General features: G+C 42.4%; 1 protein-coding gene across 2 annotated transcripts; it reads left to right on the plus strand.

Annotated features, from left to right (window-relative positions):
* Positions 1-1,045: 1,045 nt before the first annotated feature.
* Positions 1,046-7,230, plus strand: LOC121969868 (ABC transporter B family member 1-like). 2 transcript variants are annotated; one of them, XM_042520154.1, is made up of 10 exons: positions 1,046-1,675; positions 1,757-1,811; positions 1,887-2,062; positions 2,148-2,348; positions 2,437-2,696; positions 2,788-3,104; positions 3,550-3,773; positions 4,517-4,890; positions 4,971-5,676; positions 5,758-7,230. In XM_042520154.1, exons 1-10 carry the CDS (start codon positions 1,163-1,165, stop codon positions 7,033-7,035), a joined length of 4,104 nt encoding a protein of 1,367 aa, XP_042376088.1. In that variant the 5' UTR covers positions 1,046-1,162; the 3' UTR covers positions 7,036-7,230. The 2 variants fall into 2 exon arrangements, with proteins under 2 accessions (XP_042376088.1, XP_042376089.1); XM_042520155.1 differs by lacking the exons at positions 1,046-1,675; positions 1,757-1,811 and having other exon boundaries at positions 1,898-2,072.
* Positions 7,231-18,317: the final 11,087 nt, after the last annotated feature.

Below are 18,317 nucleotides of genomic sequence, written 5' to 3' on the forward strand. Positions count from 1 at the left end.
AAAATAAAATAAGATAAAACGTAATAAAAATTTACGTAAGAACAATAATAATAAATTAAGAAAACACCATGCTTCGATTTCAGAATCTAACTCTGCTTAGCTGTTCCAATACGGGACGCATGGCCTCCGCACCGTTCCCTTCCGCTCCAATCTTCCACTCACAGCTTTTCCGCCTCTTTTTTTTTTCCTTCTGTTTTCTTTCCCTCGCTCACATGCCTTGCTTTTAAACAATTTTCTCGCTGCATGATCTTCCATGACGTGAGAGAGTTTTTTTTCCTAATTCTTTTAAGCATGCATATATATATCTATTTAATTATCAAGCGGTGCTGGAGAAGAGGTCAAAGAAAGAAAGGAGAAAAAAATCGCCGGATTTAAGGGAGGGCAGAAGAAAAACGCAGGCTGAATGAGTGAACTGTTGACTTTATCCGTCTAATGGATCCATTCCCTAAGATTTTTTTGACTGGAGCGTCCAATGGATCCATTCTTTAGGATTTGTTTGACTAGAGGGACGAGAAGGGAAAAAGGAGAGCGGAGGAAGATAATCTAATCCATTACTGCAAGAGCATATGCAAATTATCTTTACTTTTCTGCATCTTCTTGTCTCCGAATGAGTTCGAATAAGAGTGAATTCAGATGGTCCTTCATTCCACGTTTCCCTCTAAAAACATACATGCTCAGACTTCAGGAACAGGGTTAATGCATCGACTCGCATCGTCTGTCTTCAACGAATCATATAATCTCTCCGTTCCTGGCGTGTCCTGCAAGCTTGCTATTTGTTCTGTTTGTTGTTGCGGTCAATCCACAATCCCCATAAAAACTACTGCTTTCGTAATCTGGTCAAACCAATCACCGCTGCCACTTCAGGTTTCACACGTCCTCGTGTCGGCACAATAGGGCACCAGTAACTTTCTGTAGTTTAATCATTAATGCCGGAAATTCCAGTCCACACTTGTTCAGGAAGGCTAGCGAGATAAATTGTGTGTTCGTGGTGAAAGGTAACATGGCCAAGGTTGTTAAAAAAGCTTGCTTTATAGAGGACCGGACTTGAGAGATCGAACAAAGCAACTGTGTGTGTGTGTGTGTGTGTGTGTGTGAGAGAGAGAGAGAGGGAGGGTGAGGGTGGGTGAGGAGAAGTCATTGCATGCTGCTTCTGCTCTGAGCAATGTCGGAACAGCAGCAGCAGACTTTTCAGCAGCAGGAAGAGGAGATGATAAAAGGGGTTGTGGTGGTGGAGGAATGGAGCCAACCCGAGCTGCAAGCCTTCCGCCTCAACTCGCCTCCGCATCGCACTCCAAAAGGCGAGGACTTGCTGGTAATCGAAGTGACGGAGAGAGGAGGTAGCTCTGCTGTCTCCAGAGTCCACATGGAGGCGGCGGATGGTGGGAATCCTAAGGCGGAGGAACCTCCGCCGCCGCAGCAGCCGCAGCTGCCGTCATCGGCCTCGAGTAGCAGTCAGGAAGACAAGAAGCCTGAGCCGCCGGCGCCGACCGTCGGTTTCCGCGAACTTTTCCGCTTCGCTGACGGGCTCGATTGCACGCTGATGGCCATCGGCACTGTCGGCGCCATCGTCCATGGTTGCTCCCTCCCAATCTTTCTCCGCTTCTTCGCCGATCTGGTCAATTCTTTCGGGTCCAACACTAGCGATCCCAGCACCATGGTCCGCGAGGTCGTCAAGGTCAGTTTTCTTCCAATCCCTAATCCCCCCTTTTCACTCTCACGCGCACAGGTGACAGCTCGATTGATGATTAAACTGCAGTACGCTTTCTACTTCCTCGTTGTCGGCGCTGCGATTTGGGCGTCTTCCTGGGCCGGTGAGCAATCGCCTTTGATAAAATTTGTGTGTGTGTTTTTTTGGATTGAAGAAAAGGGATCTTGAACGTAAACAGAGATATCGTGCTGGATGTGGACGGGCGAACGGCAAACCACCAAGATGAGAATCAAGTACCTGGAAGCCGCGCTGAACCAGGACGTCCGCTACTTCGACACCGAGGTGCGCACCTCCGACGTCCTCTTCACCATTAACGCCGACGCGGTCATAGTGCAGGATGCCATCAGCGAGAAGGTGCGCCATGGTCGTATTCACCTCGTCCTCCCCCAAAAGATGCTTTCTTGGTCTTTGGAATAACGATTCCTCCATTGTCTTCCAGCTTGGGAATTTTATCCACTACATGGCGACGTTTGTGTCCGGCTTCGTGGTGGGCTTCACGGCGGCGTGGCAACTCGCGCTCGTCACGCTCGCCGTCGTCCCTCTCATCGCCGTCATCGGCGGCTTCCACGCAACCGCATTGGCCAAGCTCTCGTCCAAGAGCCAGGACGCCCTCGCCCAGGCTAGCAACATCTCCGAGCAGGCACGTGTTCTTCTCCTTCGCACATAACCATTGCGCCTTCTTGGTACTCTCGCGCGACGTCCTAAACGGCTAAACCTCGTCGTTTCAGGCGGTGGCACAGATCAGGACGGTGCAGTCCTTCGTTGGCGAGACCAGAGTCTTCCAAGCTTACTCCTCTGCGCTCGGAGTAGCTCAGAAGATTGGCTATCGGAGTGGATTCTCCAAGGGACTGGGCTTGGGCGCGACCTACTTCACTGTCTTCTGCTCCTATGCCTTGCTGCTCTGGTACGGAGGGCTTCTGGTGCGCCACCACCACACCAATGGCGGGCTCGCCATCTCTACCATGTTCTCCGTCATGATAGGAGGATTGTAAGGAAAAAAAAAAACTACAATCCAAGTTAGTATCATTCGAAGTTCTGTTTTTTATTATATTTTTGTAATGAATTGGGGTGTTTGGTAGGGCTCTTGGGCAATCGGCTCCTAGCATGGCAGCATTTGCCAAGGCAAGGGTGGCTGCAGCCAAGATTTACCGAACGATCGATCACAAGCCAAGCATGGACATGAAGAACGATTCAGGGGTTGAGTTGGGTGCCATCACAGGGCTTGTGGAGTTGAAGAATGTGAATTTTGCTTACCCATCAAGGCCTGATGTCCCTGTGCTCCGAGACTTCTCACTCACTGTTGCTGCAGGAAAGACCATTGCTTTGGTTGGAAGCAGTGGCTCCGGCAAGAGTACAGTGGTTTCCCTCATTGAAAGATTCTATGATCCCACTTCAGGTAACTCGAAATCTAGAAGCATAATCTTTATTTACTTGGTTTAACTTCCTTTCTGTAATTTCAGCCGTTTACTTTCTGTGATGCTTAAAAATGCATATGCAACTCCCAATATGAACATATTTGTTCCTGTATGACAAGGGTGCAAATGAAAGCTGCTTGTGAAAGGCTCAGTTAAAACTTGACTTGAGCTCGAAGTTGACCGAGCTCAAGCCGAGTTTTACTGGCCCGTGGCTCGTTGAGCCAAACAAACTAATAATAATATATATTTTTGTAATATATAATATATAATTTATTCATTTATTAATATTAAAAAAAAATGCGTCCAAAATCGGTTCCATAATTAAATATCGAGCGAATTCGGGCTCAACTCGACCTGGTTCATTTATGGCCATACTTTGTGGAGACACTAATCATCATTTCTTCTTCTTCTTATTTTATATCTCAGGACAAATTCTGTTTGATGGGCATGACATTAAGTCTCTAAAGCTAAAGTGGCTCAGGCAACAGATCGGCCTTGTTAGCCAAGAGCCTGCCCTTTTTGCAACCACCATCAAAGAAAACGTTCTTCTCGGCAGGGAAGATGCCACACAAGTAGAGATAGAAGAAGCTGCAAGAGTGGCAAATGCTCACTCCTTCATTGTGAAGCTGCCAGATGCCTACGAGTCCCAGGTATGAATGTATCTGTGCACTGGAAAAGTGATCTCCATTTTCTTGAATTGTTTTTTTAGTTGATTGTTACTTGTACTCGTCTGTCTGGAATGGCTCCTGTTAAGGTCATGCACTTTCACTATCCACTACTACATTTGAGGTGTACAGCATGGCCCGAATTCTTTAACTTGGACTTTATTTTATTGCAACTCGCACTAAATACTCTCTTCCATGTTCTGATAAAGTGCCATTGTTAAAGTGAAGTAACACGACAAGAGTCCTTTTTGAGGTCCTTTTCTGAGCTTGACTGATATAGGAGCCTAATGGTGGGCAGAGAAGCTAGGCTTCACTTTCTACTAACTGATACTTGAAAATCACTTGGCTTTATCCCTAAAAACAGAACACTATATTGCCTTTTATTTTAGATTCCTATCACAAGGTTTTCTCTGTCACTGCTATGAATTGTAAGAATGTAATAGAGTATATACCAAGGGCTGCACATGCACATGGCTAGTGTTCTGTAGACGATAGAATCATCTGATGTGAAACTGTATATTTGTTATTTATGGTCTAAATGGGAGGCAAAGTATATAAAAGTCTGGAAGTTGTCACTGGGAAGGAGTCAACAGGTATTTGTTCTTTCCTGTAGATGAACCTTGTTTTGCCCAAAAAGTAAATACAAAAGAAAAAAGTAAAAAAAAAAATGATTTAGTGTCTTCCTTGCTACTTGTTGAATTATAGCCAGCTTAGTTTTCTAAATACAGGTCGGCGAGAGAGGGATGCAACTCTCTGGTGGACAAAAGCAGCGCATTGCCATTGCGAGAGCGATGCTAAAGAACCCGGCAATTCTTCTACTAGATGAGGCAACTAGTGCTCTTGATTCTGAATCTGAGAAACTTGTGCAAGAGGCGCTCGATCGATTTATGATTGGCCGCACAACACTTGTAATTGCCCACCGTCTGTCAACTATTTGCAAAGCTGATGTTGTTGCAGTTCTCCAGCAAGGGAGCGTCACTGAGATTGGCACACACGATGAACTCATGGCCAAAGGCGAAAATGGCCTTTATGCAAAGCTAATTCGCATGCAGGAACAGGCCCATGAGGCAGCTCTAATAAATGCCAGGAAGAGCAGTGCAAGGTATAACCATTGTTCTAATTGCGCATGGTAATAATCAACTGTATTTACTCTATTAATTCACTTATTTTATCCTATGATAGGCCTTCGAGTGCTAGAAACTCTGTGAGCTCTCCAATCATTACACGGAACTCATCATATGGCCGATCACCATATTCTCGCCGTCTCTCTGACTTCAGTACGTCTGAATTCAGCTTCTCAGTTGATCCAAATCATCGAATCGAGAAGCTTGCATTTCGAGACCAGGCCAACTCATTCCTGCGGCTTGTGAAAATGAATTCACCAGAATGGTCTTATGCCCTCATAGGTTCAATTGGTTCCATGGTGTGCGGTTCGATGAGTGCTTTCTTTGCTTACGTTCTTAGTGCTGTCCTCAGTGCCTACTATGCTCAGGATTATAAGTACATGCGCCGGGAGATTGGCAAATATTGCTACCTCATGATCGGTGTTTCATCTGTTGCTTTGCTCTTCAATACTATGCAACATTTCTTCTGGGATGTGGTTGGAGAAAATTTAACAAAACGTGTCCGAGAGAAGATGTTCATGTCTGTTCTCCGAAATGAGATAGCGTGGTTTGATAGAGAGGAGAACGCTAGTGCTAGAATTGCAGGAAGGTTGACATCAGATGCTCATAATGTGCGATCTGCAATTGGAGACCGTATATCAGTCATTGTTCAGAATACTTCACTGATGCTTGTTGCATTCACTGCTGGATTCATTCTCGAATGGCGGCTATCTTTGGTTCTTGTTTCTGTCTTCCCCATTGTGGTTGCTGCCACTGTTCTTCAGGTACTATATTCTAGTTATTTGGAAGTAGCATTAAGGTTCTAACGAACGATCACTATTTAATCTGGGAGTTTTATGATGCAGAAAATGTTCATGACGGGTTTCTCAGGAGATCTAGAAGTTGCTCATGCCAAGGCTACACAAATTGCTGGGGAGGCCATTGCCAATGTTCGTACAGTCGCCGCTTTCAGTTCAGAGGAAAAGATCACCCAATTGTTTGCAACCAACCTGCAAGTTCCGCTCCGCAACTGCTTCTGGAAGGGTCAGATAGCAGGGAGTGGTTTTGGAATTGCACAATTCCTTCTGTATGCCTCTTATGCCCTCGGTTTGTGGTATGCTTCATGGCTGGTGAAGCATGGCATCTCCGACTTTTCTAAGACAATTCGTGTATTCATGGTTCTTATGGTCTCAGCTAATGGTGCTGCCGAGGCCCTCACTCTTGCACCTGACTTCATCAAGGGTGGACGTGCCATGCGATCAGTATTCGAGTTAATTGACCGCAAAACAGAAATTGAGCCTGATGATCCTGATGCTACTCCTTTACCTGACCGCATCCGTGGGGAGGTCGAGCTCAAGCATGTAGACTTTGCCTACCCATCTTGCCCAGACATGCCTGTGTTCCGTGATCTGACACTGCGTGCCCGTGCCGGAAAGATGTTGGCTCTTGTTGGCCCAAGTGGTTGCGGGAAGAGTTCAGTCATTTCGTTGATTCAAAGGTTCTATGAGCCCACATCAGGCCGCGTGCTCATCGATGGAAAAGACATAAGGAAATATAACTTAAAGGCATTACGGCAAGTTATTTCGGTGGTGCCTCAGGAACCATGCCTTTTCGCTGCAACCATATTTGAGAACATCGCATATGGGAGGGAATCAACAACAGAGGCAGAAGCAGTGGAAGCTGCGACAATGGCTAATGCACACAAGTTCATATCAGCATTGCCCGACGGGTATAGGACATGGGTCGGAGAGCGTGGGGTGCAGCTATCAGGGGGACAACGGCAAAGAATAGCAATAGCAAGGGCACTAGTGAAGAAGGCACCAATAATGATGTTGGATGAGGCAACAAGTGCACTAGATGCAGAGTCGGAGCGGGGTGTGCAGGATGCACTCGAACGGTCTGGAATTGGACGGACCACAATCGTGGTGGCACATCGCCTTGCGACCATAAGGAACGCCCATGTGATTGCAGTAATCGACGATGGGAAAGTGGTGGAACAAGGATCACATTCACACCTGCTCAACCACCATTCTGATGGGTGCTATGCCCGAATGCTCCAGCTGCAGCGCTTTACAAATGGAGTCGCCATGGCTGCCGGTGTGCCACTAGGACCATCAACGAGCACTAGGGAAGCTACAGGATAGTGATAACAAGTAAACAATCTAAACATAGACGGCACGATAATTCCATTTACTTACTACCACTTTTTCTTTCATCTTTTGCCATGTTAAGTTATTATTTTTTTGCTGTGAGCTAAACAAGATGTGCCATGTAATTATATTGCTCTTAATAGTCATTTTTGAGAATGCAATACATCAACTATGACCATGTTGAACTCACACAGACAGATTTAGTATGTATTCTGGATTAATTAATCACTTCTCAGTTTAGTAACCTTGAAGTAGAACTATAATACAACAAGCAAGTCGGATGCATTCTCTTGTGTGGGCCTGATGATTGATTATTATGAAACAGTTAAGTTAGAGGATTAATGATTTGACTAACGCTGCATTCATCAAACAGAAAGCAAGGAACATTAAGAACAATGACTGTATTTTATCAAGAACTCAAGGTGAATAATATTCTGGTCAGTTTACTTCATATTTACATGTAAAACTGGTGATGATGCACCATGAGCTGCTTTTTATAAAAGCTTGAAAGGGACACAGGAGAGGGAAGGGCATCAATGTTAGCTATCCTGGGCATTAGTTAGGGGACAGCATCAACCTCTATCCATGTGATGCTCGAGCTCATCCACCACCCAAATAACCTCTGCTAATCTGTTCCTTGAAGCCACAATCCAAGAGTGAGCACCAAGACTCACTGCATGATCCTGATTTGTCATCACCATTTGCCAATGTTGAAGTGAGTGGATGTGTGGTGTGGCTGTGTCAGATCACTATCTCCGTTGGCCACACCACAGAAATGATAAACAGGAGAACGGACAGCGGAGGAGGGCCACTTGAAGGTGATGTTGTCTTCTAGGTGCTGTTTTCAGAGCCTTTGCTGAATGAAATTTAGGTGACTTGACAGGGACTCCATCTGTTGGATGATTTGCTTTGAATTATTGAACTGGTTAGCAATTTTCTCCTATTGTGATTAAATTTCTCAGGAATATTTTTTATGGCCTACAAGGATTTTTATCATTAGTATCAGGCCAATATTAGTTTATATATACATATAATATTGTTAGTCTATATATCTATTCGGTGCATATTTCTGGGCGACCCTCACATATCCGGGTGCCTGGACTTGTGAGGGTGGTCCAAGAGTGTGCACCGAATGGATGTGCAAGCTAAAAAAATTCTCTATCTCTATATACACCTTGCACACCCTTATATGGAACCTCGTGAGCGACAACATACGTGAGCTGGTGACGCGGCTTAAATTTTAAATTTTAAATTTCTCTCTCCCATCGCGTGAGCTTATTTTTACTCTTTCTCTTCCTTCGCTTTCCTCTCTTCCCTAAAACAAAAGTCCTAAACCTTCTTTGCCGCTCATCCTCTCCTCTCTTCCAACCCTAGATATAGGTCATCTTGTTCAACTCTAAACTCGCGCTAAATGAGTTAGGGTTTTCGCTCACAACTATATTGATCATCTCCCTCCTCTCCTTTGTCTCCTCGGTGTTTCAGAATCCACATTCCATATCGACCTTATAAACTCTAATTGATGGTTTTAGGGTTCCAACACAAATGTTGATCTAGTTTTTTTTTTAAAATCAACACCAATGTGGTGTTGATCTTTCAAAAGCAACACTATATTATTGGTTTTCTTTCAAAATCAACACCAATGTGGTGCTGATCTTTCAAAACCACCATCACATTGGTGCTTATTTTCTTTCAAAACCAGCACCAATGTGGTGTTGGTCTTTCAAAATCGGTACCACATTGGTGTTCGTCTTTCAAAACTATCATCATGTTGCTAAGATCAAGTTGGTGCTGATTTTGAAAGACTAGCACTATATTAGTGTTGATTTTAAAAGATCAACACTAAGTTTAGGTTGTGTCACTAGCCCAAGTATATTGTCATCCACGGTAATCCATATAAGAAGCTTGAACAATAAAATATAATTGATGAGAAGTAATGAGAATCTTAATCCTTTCAAAATATCTAGATTTAGTAATCACGGTTTGAGATTACTATCCACAATTATGGTTCATAATTATTATTCACTTTTTACCATAATTACTTCAATATTATTCACAAATCTTAAAAATCTTTGAAAAACATAACTTCAATATAATTTCTATTCACAAATCTCTAAAAAATTATAACTTCTACACAAAACACATAAAAAACTGCTATATACACACACCGAGAGAGGACATAGATTGAATGTTCATATTTAATGTGCACCATGGTAAGTACCAGAGGAGGTAGTTGGTTGTTGATTTTATAAAAATGAAAATTATTGAATTGTAAATGATAAATTAGTAGTTAGTATATATATATACCAGTGGAATTAATTGTATATTAAATTCTTTAGCAAGGACATTTCTTACATTTTTAATGCTTCATTAACATAAGAGTAAATAATGCAAACTTTTTTACTTTATTTTTATGAAACTTCATTTTATATTAAATTTATATTTTATAAATCTCAAATTCGTAAAAGTAAAATTTACAATATTATTAGTTTATATATTTTTAAGAAAAAAGCACTATAGAAGATTGGATTTTAGGGAAAAAGAGAAAAGTGAAATCCGTCCTTGGAGGCCTTTAAGGAAGCTTTAGTTGTCAGCCTCCAACAGTTGGAAGATCATGTCTAATAGAATCTTCCTATCACGGTGGATGAACTAGTGGAGGTGTGGAGGTTGTTGTGATTGCTTCACTAGAGCATGAGAAGTGTCAAAGGAAGAGGTATGAAGAAAACCAAGTGTGGGCATTGGAAGATGATGTGAGAAAACAAAGCAATTTGATGGATGAAAACATTTGTTATGAACATGGCACATCAAGGGCGAGGAGGGAGGAGATCCATGGTTCAAAATGACAAAGAGGATACTCCTCAAGCAACACAGGAGGGGAAGATCGAGCAGCAAAGTAAGAAGCTAGACAATTGAATAATAAAAAAAAACACCACAATAGATCAAGTGTGGATAGTACAATGAAACTCAAAACTATGAAAAGGCATAAAATTCATTGGCTTTAGTATTATAGATAGATGCTACAACTCATTAGCGTATTGCAAACAAGCTAAGTTAAGTCAAACTTTGTGTTGTTAAACAGACCAGCTCAAGTCAATTTGATGCCTTAGGCAGGAAAAAAAAATTAGGTCTTTAACATTTTTTTTAAAAAAAGTTTCCTTCACTCTTTTTCATTCAGACTGGGAATCGAAAACAACGGTTTAAATTTTTTTTAACAAATTAAAATAATAATTTTCAAAAAAAAATTATGAAAAATTTAATTTCTCACTTTTTAGATGTAAAATTATTAATTAAATTTTCATATTCAAGTTTTAATAATCTAATTCAGAGAAATAAAAGTTTTACGGTATTAAAGAGAGTATTATTATTAAATATAATAATACACCTCAAGGAGATAAAATGTTTACAATTCACTTAGCTGAAAATAAGTCTATTCAAAATTATTTAAAAATGAAGAAAGATGGAAGTATGTCTAATTACTTAAATGAAAGATGGAGAGAATAACCCTTATAAAAAGGAATAAAATTGAGAAAATAAGAACAATGAAATATGATAACAATAGAAAAAAAATTGTGCTCTCGTGCTCAACTTATCATCATCTGCAAAGCGTAAAAAATAAATAAATAAAAATATATACAAAATGACAAAACTTAATACAATACTTAAAAAACAAAGATAGCAACAAGACCAAACTAGTCATTATCATTTATCAAGAACTAAATAAAAACCTTTTTAGGCATAGAGTAAAAGAAAAAATAAATCATATTTTTCATCACCTAAATAGAACAGTTGTAAATGATCAAATGGAGACAAAGGGAAAATCGAATAATTTATGACTGTAAATATATCTAGATAAAAGTTAAATTTAATGTCTATCAAGGAAACGAAATGATAGAGGTATCGATCAGACACAATATAAATGAATACATCAACATTTAAATTTAATCAAGCAAGGAGTATAGTAGCACCAACTGGATCAACATGTTAATGTTAGGTGTGATTTCTCTTCTCCAATCTCTGTTGGTGCAACCTTAGGTCAAGGTTGACCTGGGTGACCCGACTCGAGTTGACCTGACTCGAGGTATATTTTGATGTTTGACAAGAATGGAGAAGTTATACTTTGATGTTTGACAAGAATAGGAACTTGGGGGATTGTGGGTGCAACCTTTGGTCAAGGTTGACCTGGTTGACCCAACTTGAGTTGACCTGATTCGGGAAAAGTCCAAGTATGGAGACTTGGCACGGAAAAGTCCAAGCAGGGAGCTTGGCACGGGAAAAGTCCAAGTATGGAGACTTGGCACGGAAAAGTCTAAGCAGGGAGCTTGGCACGGGAAAAGTCCAAGTATGGAAGCTTGGCATGGGAGGTCAGAGAGGGCTCGGTAGCTCGTTCTCTGGACTGGATGGAGTCGGAGAGGGCTCGGTAGTTCGTTCTCCGGACTAGGTCAGAGAGGGCTCGGTAGCTCGTTCTCTGGACTGGATGGAGTCGAAGAGGGCTCGGTAGCTAGTTCTCCGGACTAGGTCAGAGAGGGCTCGGTAGCTCGTTCTTTGGACTGGATGGAGTCGGAGAGGGCTCGGTAGCTCGTTCTCTGGACTAGGTCAGAGAGGGCTCGGTAGCTCGTTCTCTGGACCGAACGTAGAGTCGGAGAGGGCTCGGTAGCTCGTTCTCCGGACTAGGTTAGAGAGGGCTCGGTAGCTCGTTCTCTGGACCGGACGTGGAAGTCGGAGGGGGCTCGGTAGCTTGTTCTCCGGATTAGGTCAGAGAGGGCTCGGTAGCTCGTTCTCTGGACCAGGAAGACGTTAGGGTTTAGGACTGGGAAGCTCTAAAACCAACAGAGGCATTGGATCGGTCTGTTGACCGATCCAGTGATACTTTGGTTGTCTGGATGACCGATCAGTAACCACACAGTAACTCTCTGTGGGTTATCTGATCGGTCTGGTGACCGATCAGTAAGAAGAGAACAATAGGGGATCAATAGGGGGATCGTTCTATGGACCGATCCACCTATGGCCTGATCGGTCCACAGACCGATCAGGGCTCGGCAACCCCTCACTGTGAAGAGTTGGGATCGGTCTGGGGACCGATCAGACTAGGGCCTGATCGGTCCACAGACCGATCAGGGATTTCTTGGACCGATCAGGCTATGGCCTGATCGGTCCAGGCCTAGCCGTTGAGACACAACGACTAGATTTCTGTCTTCTTCTTCGCAGGTTCAAGTTATATAACGAGGTGGAGGGCCTCTACAGAACTTCTTCTTGTTCTTCTTCTTCCTCCTTGCGATCTGAGCTTTGTTGAGCTGTCTACTGCTGAAGCTTCGTGTGAGCTTCCCTCGGCTGGGTCTCCAACAACAGTTGCTGCTGTGGTTGGCATCCGTGAAGTTGCTGCTTCATCAACAGTCGACGAGAAGGCAAGCAAATTAGTGTTTTTACATTCATATTGTTCTTGGCTTCTTACTGTATTTCTTGTACTCTGATCTTGCTGTTGCAAGAGAGATTGTGGTGAGGTTTCTCCACCCAGAAGGAGTTTTTATTAGCCGGTTTTCCGGGGTCTCATCCACCGACGGATTGATAGGATTCGTCCACCTTACGGACACGCCGAGGAGTAGGAGTATCATCTCCGAACCTCGTTATATCGTCGCGTTTGAGGTTTGATATTCTCCCGTTTCGTTTCTATCTTTTATTTCCGCTGCGCTAACTCAAATTGTAGGAAGAAACGAGAATTTGGGGTCGGCTATTCACACCCCCCCTCTCTAGCCGCATCCGAAGGTCCTAACAAGTGGTATCAGAGCGAGGTTGCTCTTCGTCGGATTAACACCCGGGGGAGCACGAGCTAGAGAATGGATCAACTTGGGAAGACGTCACGATTCCACCCTACTACGATCGCGATGACTTCGCGTATTGGAAGGTAAGAATGAAGTATTTTCTTATGACTAACCTAGTAAATTGGAATTGTGTACAAGTAGGTTTTATTCCTCCGATGGATAAAGAAGGAGAACCTCTCAAGAAGAAGAAGTGGACGAAGGAACAAATCCACCAATCTATAATCAACGATGAGGTAACGAAAATCTTTGAATTTTCATTACCTAATGATATCTTGTGTAAGTTAGGTAGATACAACAATGCCAAGGAGTTGTGGAACAACTTGGCTAAGTTCCATGAGGAGAGCTCCAATTCAAGTCATGAAGAGGAGTCAAGTGAGCCAAGTAGCTCACATCATGGAGGTATGGAATTAGAAGTTGAGGGCTACTCAACATTTAAGGAAGAAGAGGAGGAGAGTTCTTCTTCAAGACTGGAGCAAGAAGAAGAAGCCTCTACCTCCGGAAGGGATGAAGGAGAGAGCTTATATCCATCCTCAACCCTAGGTAACTCAAGCAACTTAATTTCAAGTAAATTACATATAATGTGCTTTGAGTGTATGGAATATGGGCATTACAAAAGTAAATGTCCAAAGAGGATTAGGAAGACTCCACCGGCACCAAAAGTCAAGGAAGCCGGAGTCCCGATACGCAAAGGCAAGGAGCACGTGGTGTGTTTCCAATGCAAGCAAAGGGGACATTATAGGAGTCAATGTCCAAGGGGGAGGCAACCTCACAAGGACAAGAGACCAAGCACATCTATAGGGGGAGCTAAGGCAAACCCTAAGGTATCCTTTAAGGCACATTCTTGCATTTCTAATAAGACACATGCTAGTAGTTTTATTGCAATTGTCAATAATGATAAGCATGATAACCATAGAAACCGATACATATCCTTAGGTGCCAAACATGTTAGCCTAGATAAGGACAATGCTAGAAATGCCAACCTTAGAGTTAACTCATCTAAGGTTAAGGAAAACCTAGATAGGAATCCCAAAACAACTAGACATATGCCTAGGAATACCTCAAAGAAAAATGGAAAATTAAAGCTTGAGGTATTAAAGAAGGAAAATCAAGTATTGAGGTCAAGACTTGACACTTTAGAAAAGGCTCTTAAGAAGTTGGAGAAGCCAACTCTAGGGTCTAAGGGTCAAAAATCAAAGCCCAAGGACATGAGAGGTTTGGGTCACAAACCTAAGTCTCAAGTGGTCAAGCCCGCTTACCATAATGTTCCATTCGATTATGGAACAAGACCTAGGGCTAAGAAGACCATCACCAAGGTCACAAGGGGAGTCACCCCTAGAGTTGATCTTGATGAGTCCCAAATGACCAAGGCTTTAAAGCTTAGGAGGGTCATTAGGAGGGTTGCTAGGGAAGTCATTCCTAGTGAATATTTAGTGAACTCAATGAGCCCAAATAGGTATTGGGTTCCTAGGAGCGTGATCCCTTCACGCTAGATGATTTAGGGTGTGCCAACCTTAATTGGATAGGTAGTTAACCTACTCATGGCAAAAGGTGGCATTTTAGGAATTTTCAAGGTGTAATCAAGGCTTGAAAATGAAATTAAAAATTATTCCTAAGGTGATTAGGATGTGCCAACCACAATTGAGGAGTTTTCTAGGGTCAATCTAATTGGCACATAGTGATCTAAAAATCTTTAGTATATGATTTTAGGTCTATTACACTTAGGAATATAGAATTTATGGTAAAATGATCAAAATTATCAAAAATGGCAAGTAAGGCTAGAATTAGGTATTTTCTATACCTTTATATGTTATTTGCCATACATTGTTTGTCATATGCCATGTCATGACATCATATTATTTTTATTATCATTTGAAATGTCATGATAATACTTAGGTTAGTTATATGTCATGCCTTATTTAAGTTTCATACTTTATGCCATGACATCATGACATTGGCACATATTTCCACTTATGATATTATTTTATGCCATATCATCATCTCTTGCATTTATGATCAATTAAATTGATTTAAGGATAAAAACATAATTTGATATGGAGATCTAATTGTTGTTTAGAAAATGCATGAGAACTTAGCTTAAGATGACCTAAACCCATATCTCACATCAAAATTGACTTGGATGTGTTTGATACACCTTAGATGTGTGTGAGATATTAGGATGATGAGTTAGGATCAAGGTGCATAGTTCTTGTACCTAGATGAGCCTAATTCGAATTTGAGGATCATAGGGAAAACTTGTGTACAAGTCATGTACATTTAGCCCTAAGATTGTGGTCCTAAATTGAATGGTTTAAGATCATTTCAAAATTGATTTGAAAAGCCTTGATGAAGCTTTTCTAGTGATAGCATTCATCATTGAGCAAGTTGATACAAAGATAGATTAACCTTGAGCTATTTCAAAGTATTTCGAACTTTGTATCAAGATTAAAAAATGGGAGTTATTTTCATAGAAAACTATTTTTCCATGATAATATATATTATGAGGAATGTATCCTCAAAATTTTACAATTTTTGAAATTTTCTGTAATTTTTTAGGTGTTTCTGAATTTCGGGAGAAAAATCAGAAATTCTTATCAGAGAATTGTGGACCGATCAGAGAAGATTCTGATCGGTCCAGGGAAGTCTAAATCGGTCACTGGACCGATCCAGGGCAGTGTGGATCGGTCTGGTGACCGATCAGAGCGTGCCAAAATGCTGATTTTCGACTGTTGTCTGAAATTTCAGCTATGGAAGTTGGTGTTTTAGATTTCTAAAGGGTTGAAACTCTCCAAGACATTGTTGGTGCAATGGTCAAGGAGGAGTTGACCTTTAGGGGGAGCTTTACCTAATGGTCAAGGAGGAGTTGACCTTTAGGGGGAGTTTTACCTATTGGTCAAGGGGGAGTTGATTTTTAGGGGGAGTTTTTACTCGTCAAGACTTCTGAGGATGAGTAATATGTGGTTATCACTAAGTTGATTGTTGATTTTAGTATCAAGGGGGAAATTAAGGGTTTCAAAGAAAGGTATGGGACTTTCATTAGAAAGAAACTCTTGACCTTGATTCACTCCTTTTGGATGTGTGTCAAAAAGGGGGAGAATGTCCAGAGAATGTTCAAGGAAGAACATTGGAGTTTGGGGAGAATGTTCAGAGAATGTTCAAGGAAGAACATTGGAGAACTATTGGAAAACCTAAGTTAGGTTATCGGGTTAACCTAACTTGATTATGGTTTTTTGTCAAACATCAAAAAGGGGGAGATTGTTGGTGCAACCTTAGGTCAAGGTTGACCTGGGTGACCCGACTCGAGTTGACCTGACTCGAGGTATATTTTGATGTTTGACAAGAATGGAGAAGTTATACTTTGATGTTTGACAAGAATAGGAACTTGGGGGATTGTGGGTGCAACCTTTGGTCAATGTTGACCTGGTTAACCCGACTTGAGTTGACCTGATTCGGGAAAAGTCCAAGTATGGAGACTTGTCACGGAAAAGTCCAAGCAGGGAGATTGGCACGGAAAAAGTCCAAGTATGGAGACTTGGCACGGAAAAGTCCAAGCAGGGAGCTTGGCACGGGAAAAGTCCAAGTATGGAAGCTTGGCATGGGAGGTCAGAGAGGGCTCGGTAGCTCGTTCTTTGGACTGGATGGAGTCGGAGAGAGCTCGGTAGCTCGTTCTCTGGACTAGGTCAGAGAGGGCTCGGTAGCTCGTTCTCTGGACTGGATGGAGTCGGAGAGGGCTCGGTAGCTAGTTCTCCGGACTAGGTCAGAGAGGGCTCGGTAGCTCGTTCTCTGGACTGGATAGAGTCGGAGAGGGCTCGGTAGTTCATTCTCCGGACTAGGTTAGAGAGGGCTCGGTAGCTCGTTCTCCGGACTAGGTCAGAGAGGGCTCGGTAGCTCGTTCTCTGGACCGGACGTGGAGGTCGGAGAGGGCTCGGTAGCTCGTTCTCCGGACTAGGTCAGAGAGGGCTCGGTAGCTCGTTCTCTGGACCAGGAAGACGTTAGGGTTTAGGGCTGGGAAGCTCTAAAACCAACAGAGGCATTGGATCGGTCTGTTGACCGATCTAGTGATACTTTGGCTATATGGATGACCGATCAGTAACCACACAGTAGCTCTCTGTGGGTTATCTGATCGGTCTGGTGACCGATCAGTAAGAAGAGAACAATAGGGGATCAATAGGGGGATCGGTATGTGGACCGATCCACCTATGGCCTGATCGGTCCACAGACAGATCAGGGCTCGGCAACCCCTCACTGTGAAGAGTTGGGATTGGTCTGGGGACCGATCAGACTAGGGCCTGATCAGTCCACAGACCGATCAGGGATTTCCTGGACCGATCAGGCTATGGCCTGATCGGTCCAGGCCTAGCCGTTGAGACACAATGGCTAGATTTCTGTCTTCTTTTTCGCAGGTTCAAGTTATATAACGAGGTGGAGGGCCTCTACAGAACTTCTTCTTGTTCTTCTTCTTCCTCCTTGCGATCTGAGCTTTGTTGAGCTCTCTACTGCTGAAGCTTCGTGTGAGTTTCCCTCGGCTGGGTCTCCAACAACATTTGCTGCTGTGGTTGGCATCCGTGAAGTTGCTGCTTCATCAACAGTCGACGAGAAGGCAAGCAAATTAGTGTTTTTACATTCATATTGTTCTTGGCTTCTTGCTGTGTTTCCTGTACTCTGATCTTGCTGTTGCAAGAGAGATTGTGGTGAGGTTTCTCCACCCAGAAGGAGTTTTTATTAGCCGGTTTTCCGGGGTCTCATCCACCGACGGATTGATAGGATTCGTCCACCTTACGGACACGCCGAGGAGTAGGAGTATCATCTCCGAACCTCGTTATATCGTCGCGTTTGAGGTTTGATATTCTCCCGTTTCGTTTCTATCTTTTATTTCCGCTGCGCTAACTCAAATTGTAGGAAGAAACGAGAATTTGGGGTCGGCTATTCACACCCCCCCCTCTCTAGCCGCATCCGAAGGTCCTAACAATCTCAACAAACAAGAGAAGCACAAAGAGGGGTTGTTGGAAAAGGGGAAGAGGAAGGGGGGGGGTTAGAATTTTTATTTTGCATTGTATAGATAAGATAAAAAAAATTCTAATTCATATTCTTATTGATCAAAGAAGAAAGCATCACCGACGAAATAGAAACGTAATGATAGAAGGCTAGGATTGAGAGATATTGAAGAGAAAAATATTAGATCTCATAAAATAACATCCATAATTAAAAATAAATATAATTTATTAAAAAAGATCCCCTTTATAACTCTCTCTATTGAAACCATAATGAGATCTTTACGAAATCTGAAGCTTTGATCAGAGATTAAGATTATGTAAATCTTTAATCACGTGGGCCCTATTTTTTCATTCTCTTAAATAAATATACATAAAAATATATTTAATATATTAAAAATAATGACCCTAATTTTTAGAGAAAGAGATTGTGCAATATTTTATCATGTGGATCCTATTCTTTTCCATTCTCTTT

This window comes from Zingiber officinale, chromosome 4A (genome assembly GCF_018446385.1).
Source record: "Zingiber officinale cultivar Zhangliang chromosome 4A, Zo_v1.1, whole genome shotgun sequence".
Lineage (NCBI taxonomy): Eukaryota > Viridiplantae > Streptophyta > Magnoliopsida > Zingiberales > Zingiberaceae > Zingiber > Zingiber officinale.

Bases quoted from the DNA above. Each gene is read 5' to 3' on its own strand.
- LOC121969868 (XM_042520154.1), top strand. From the start codon at position 1,163: ATGTCGGAACAGCAGCAGCAGACTTTTCAGCAGCAGGAAGAGGAGATG. The intron at 3,105-3,549 runs GTAACTCGAAAT...TTTATATCTCAG, and splicing joins ATTCTATGATCCCACTTCAG to GACAAATTCTGTTTGATGGG. The intron at 3,774-4,516 runs GTATGAATGTAT...TTCTAAATACAG, and splicing joins CAGATGCCTACGAGTCCCAG to GTCGGCGAGAGAGGGATGCA.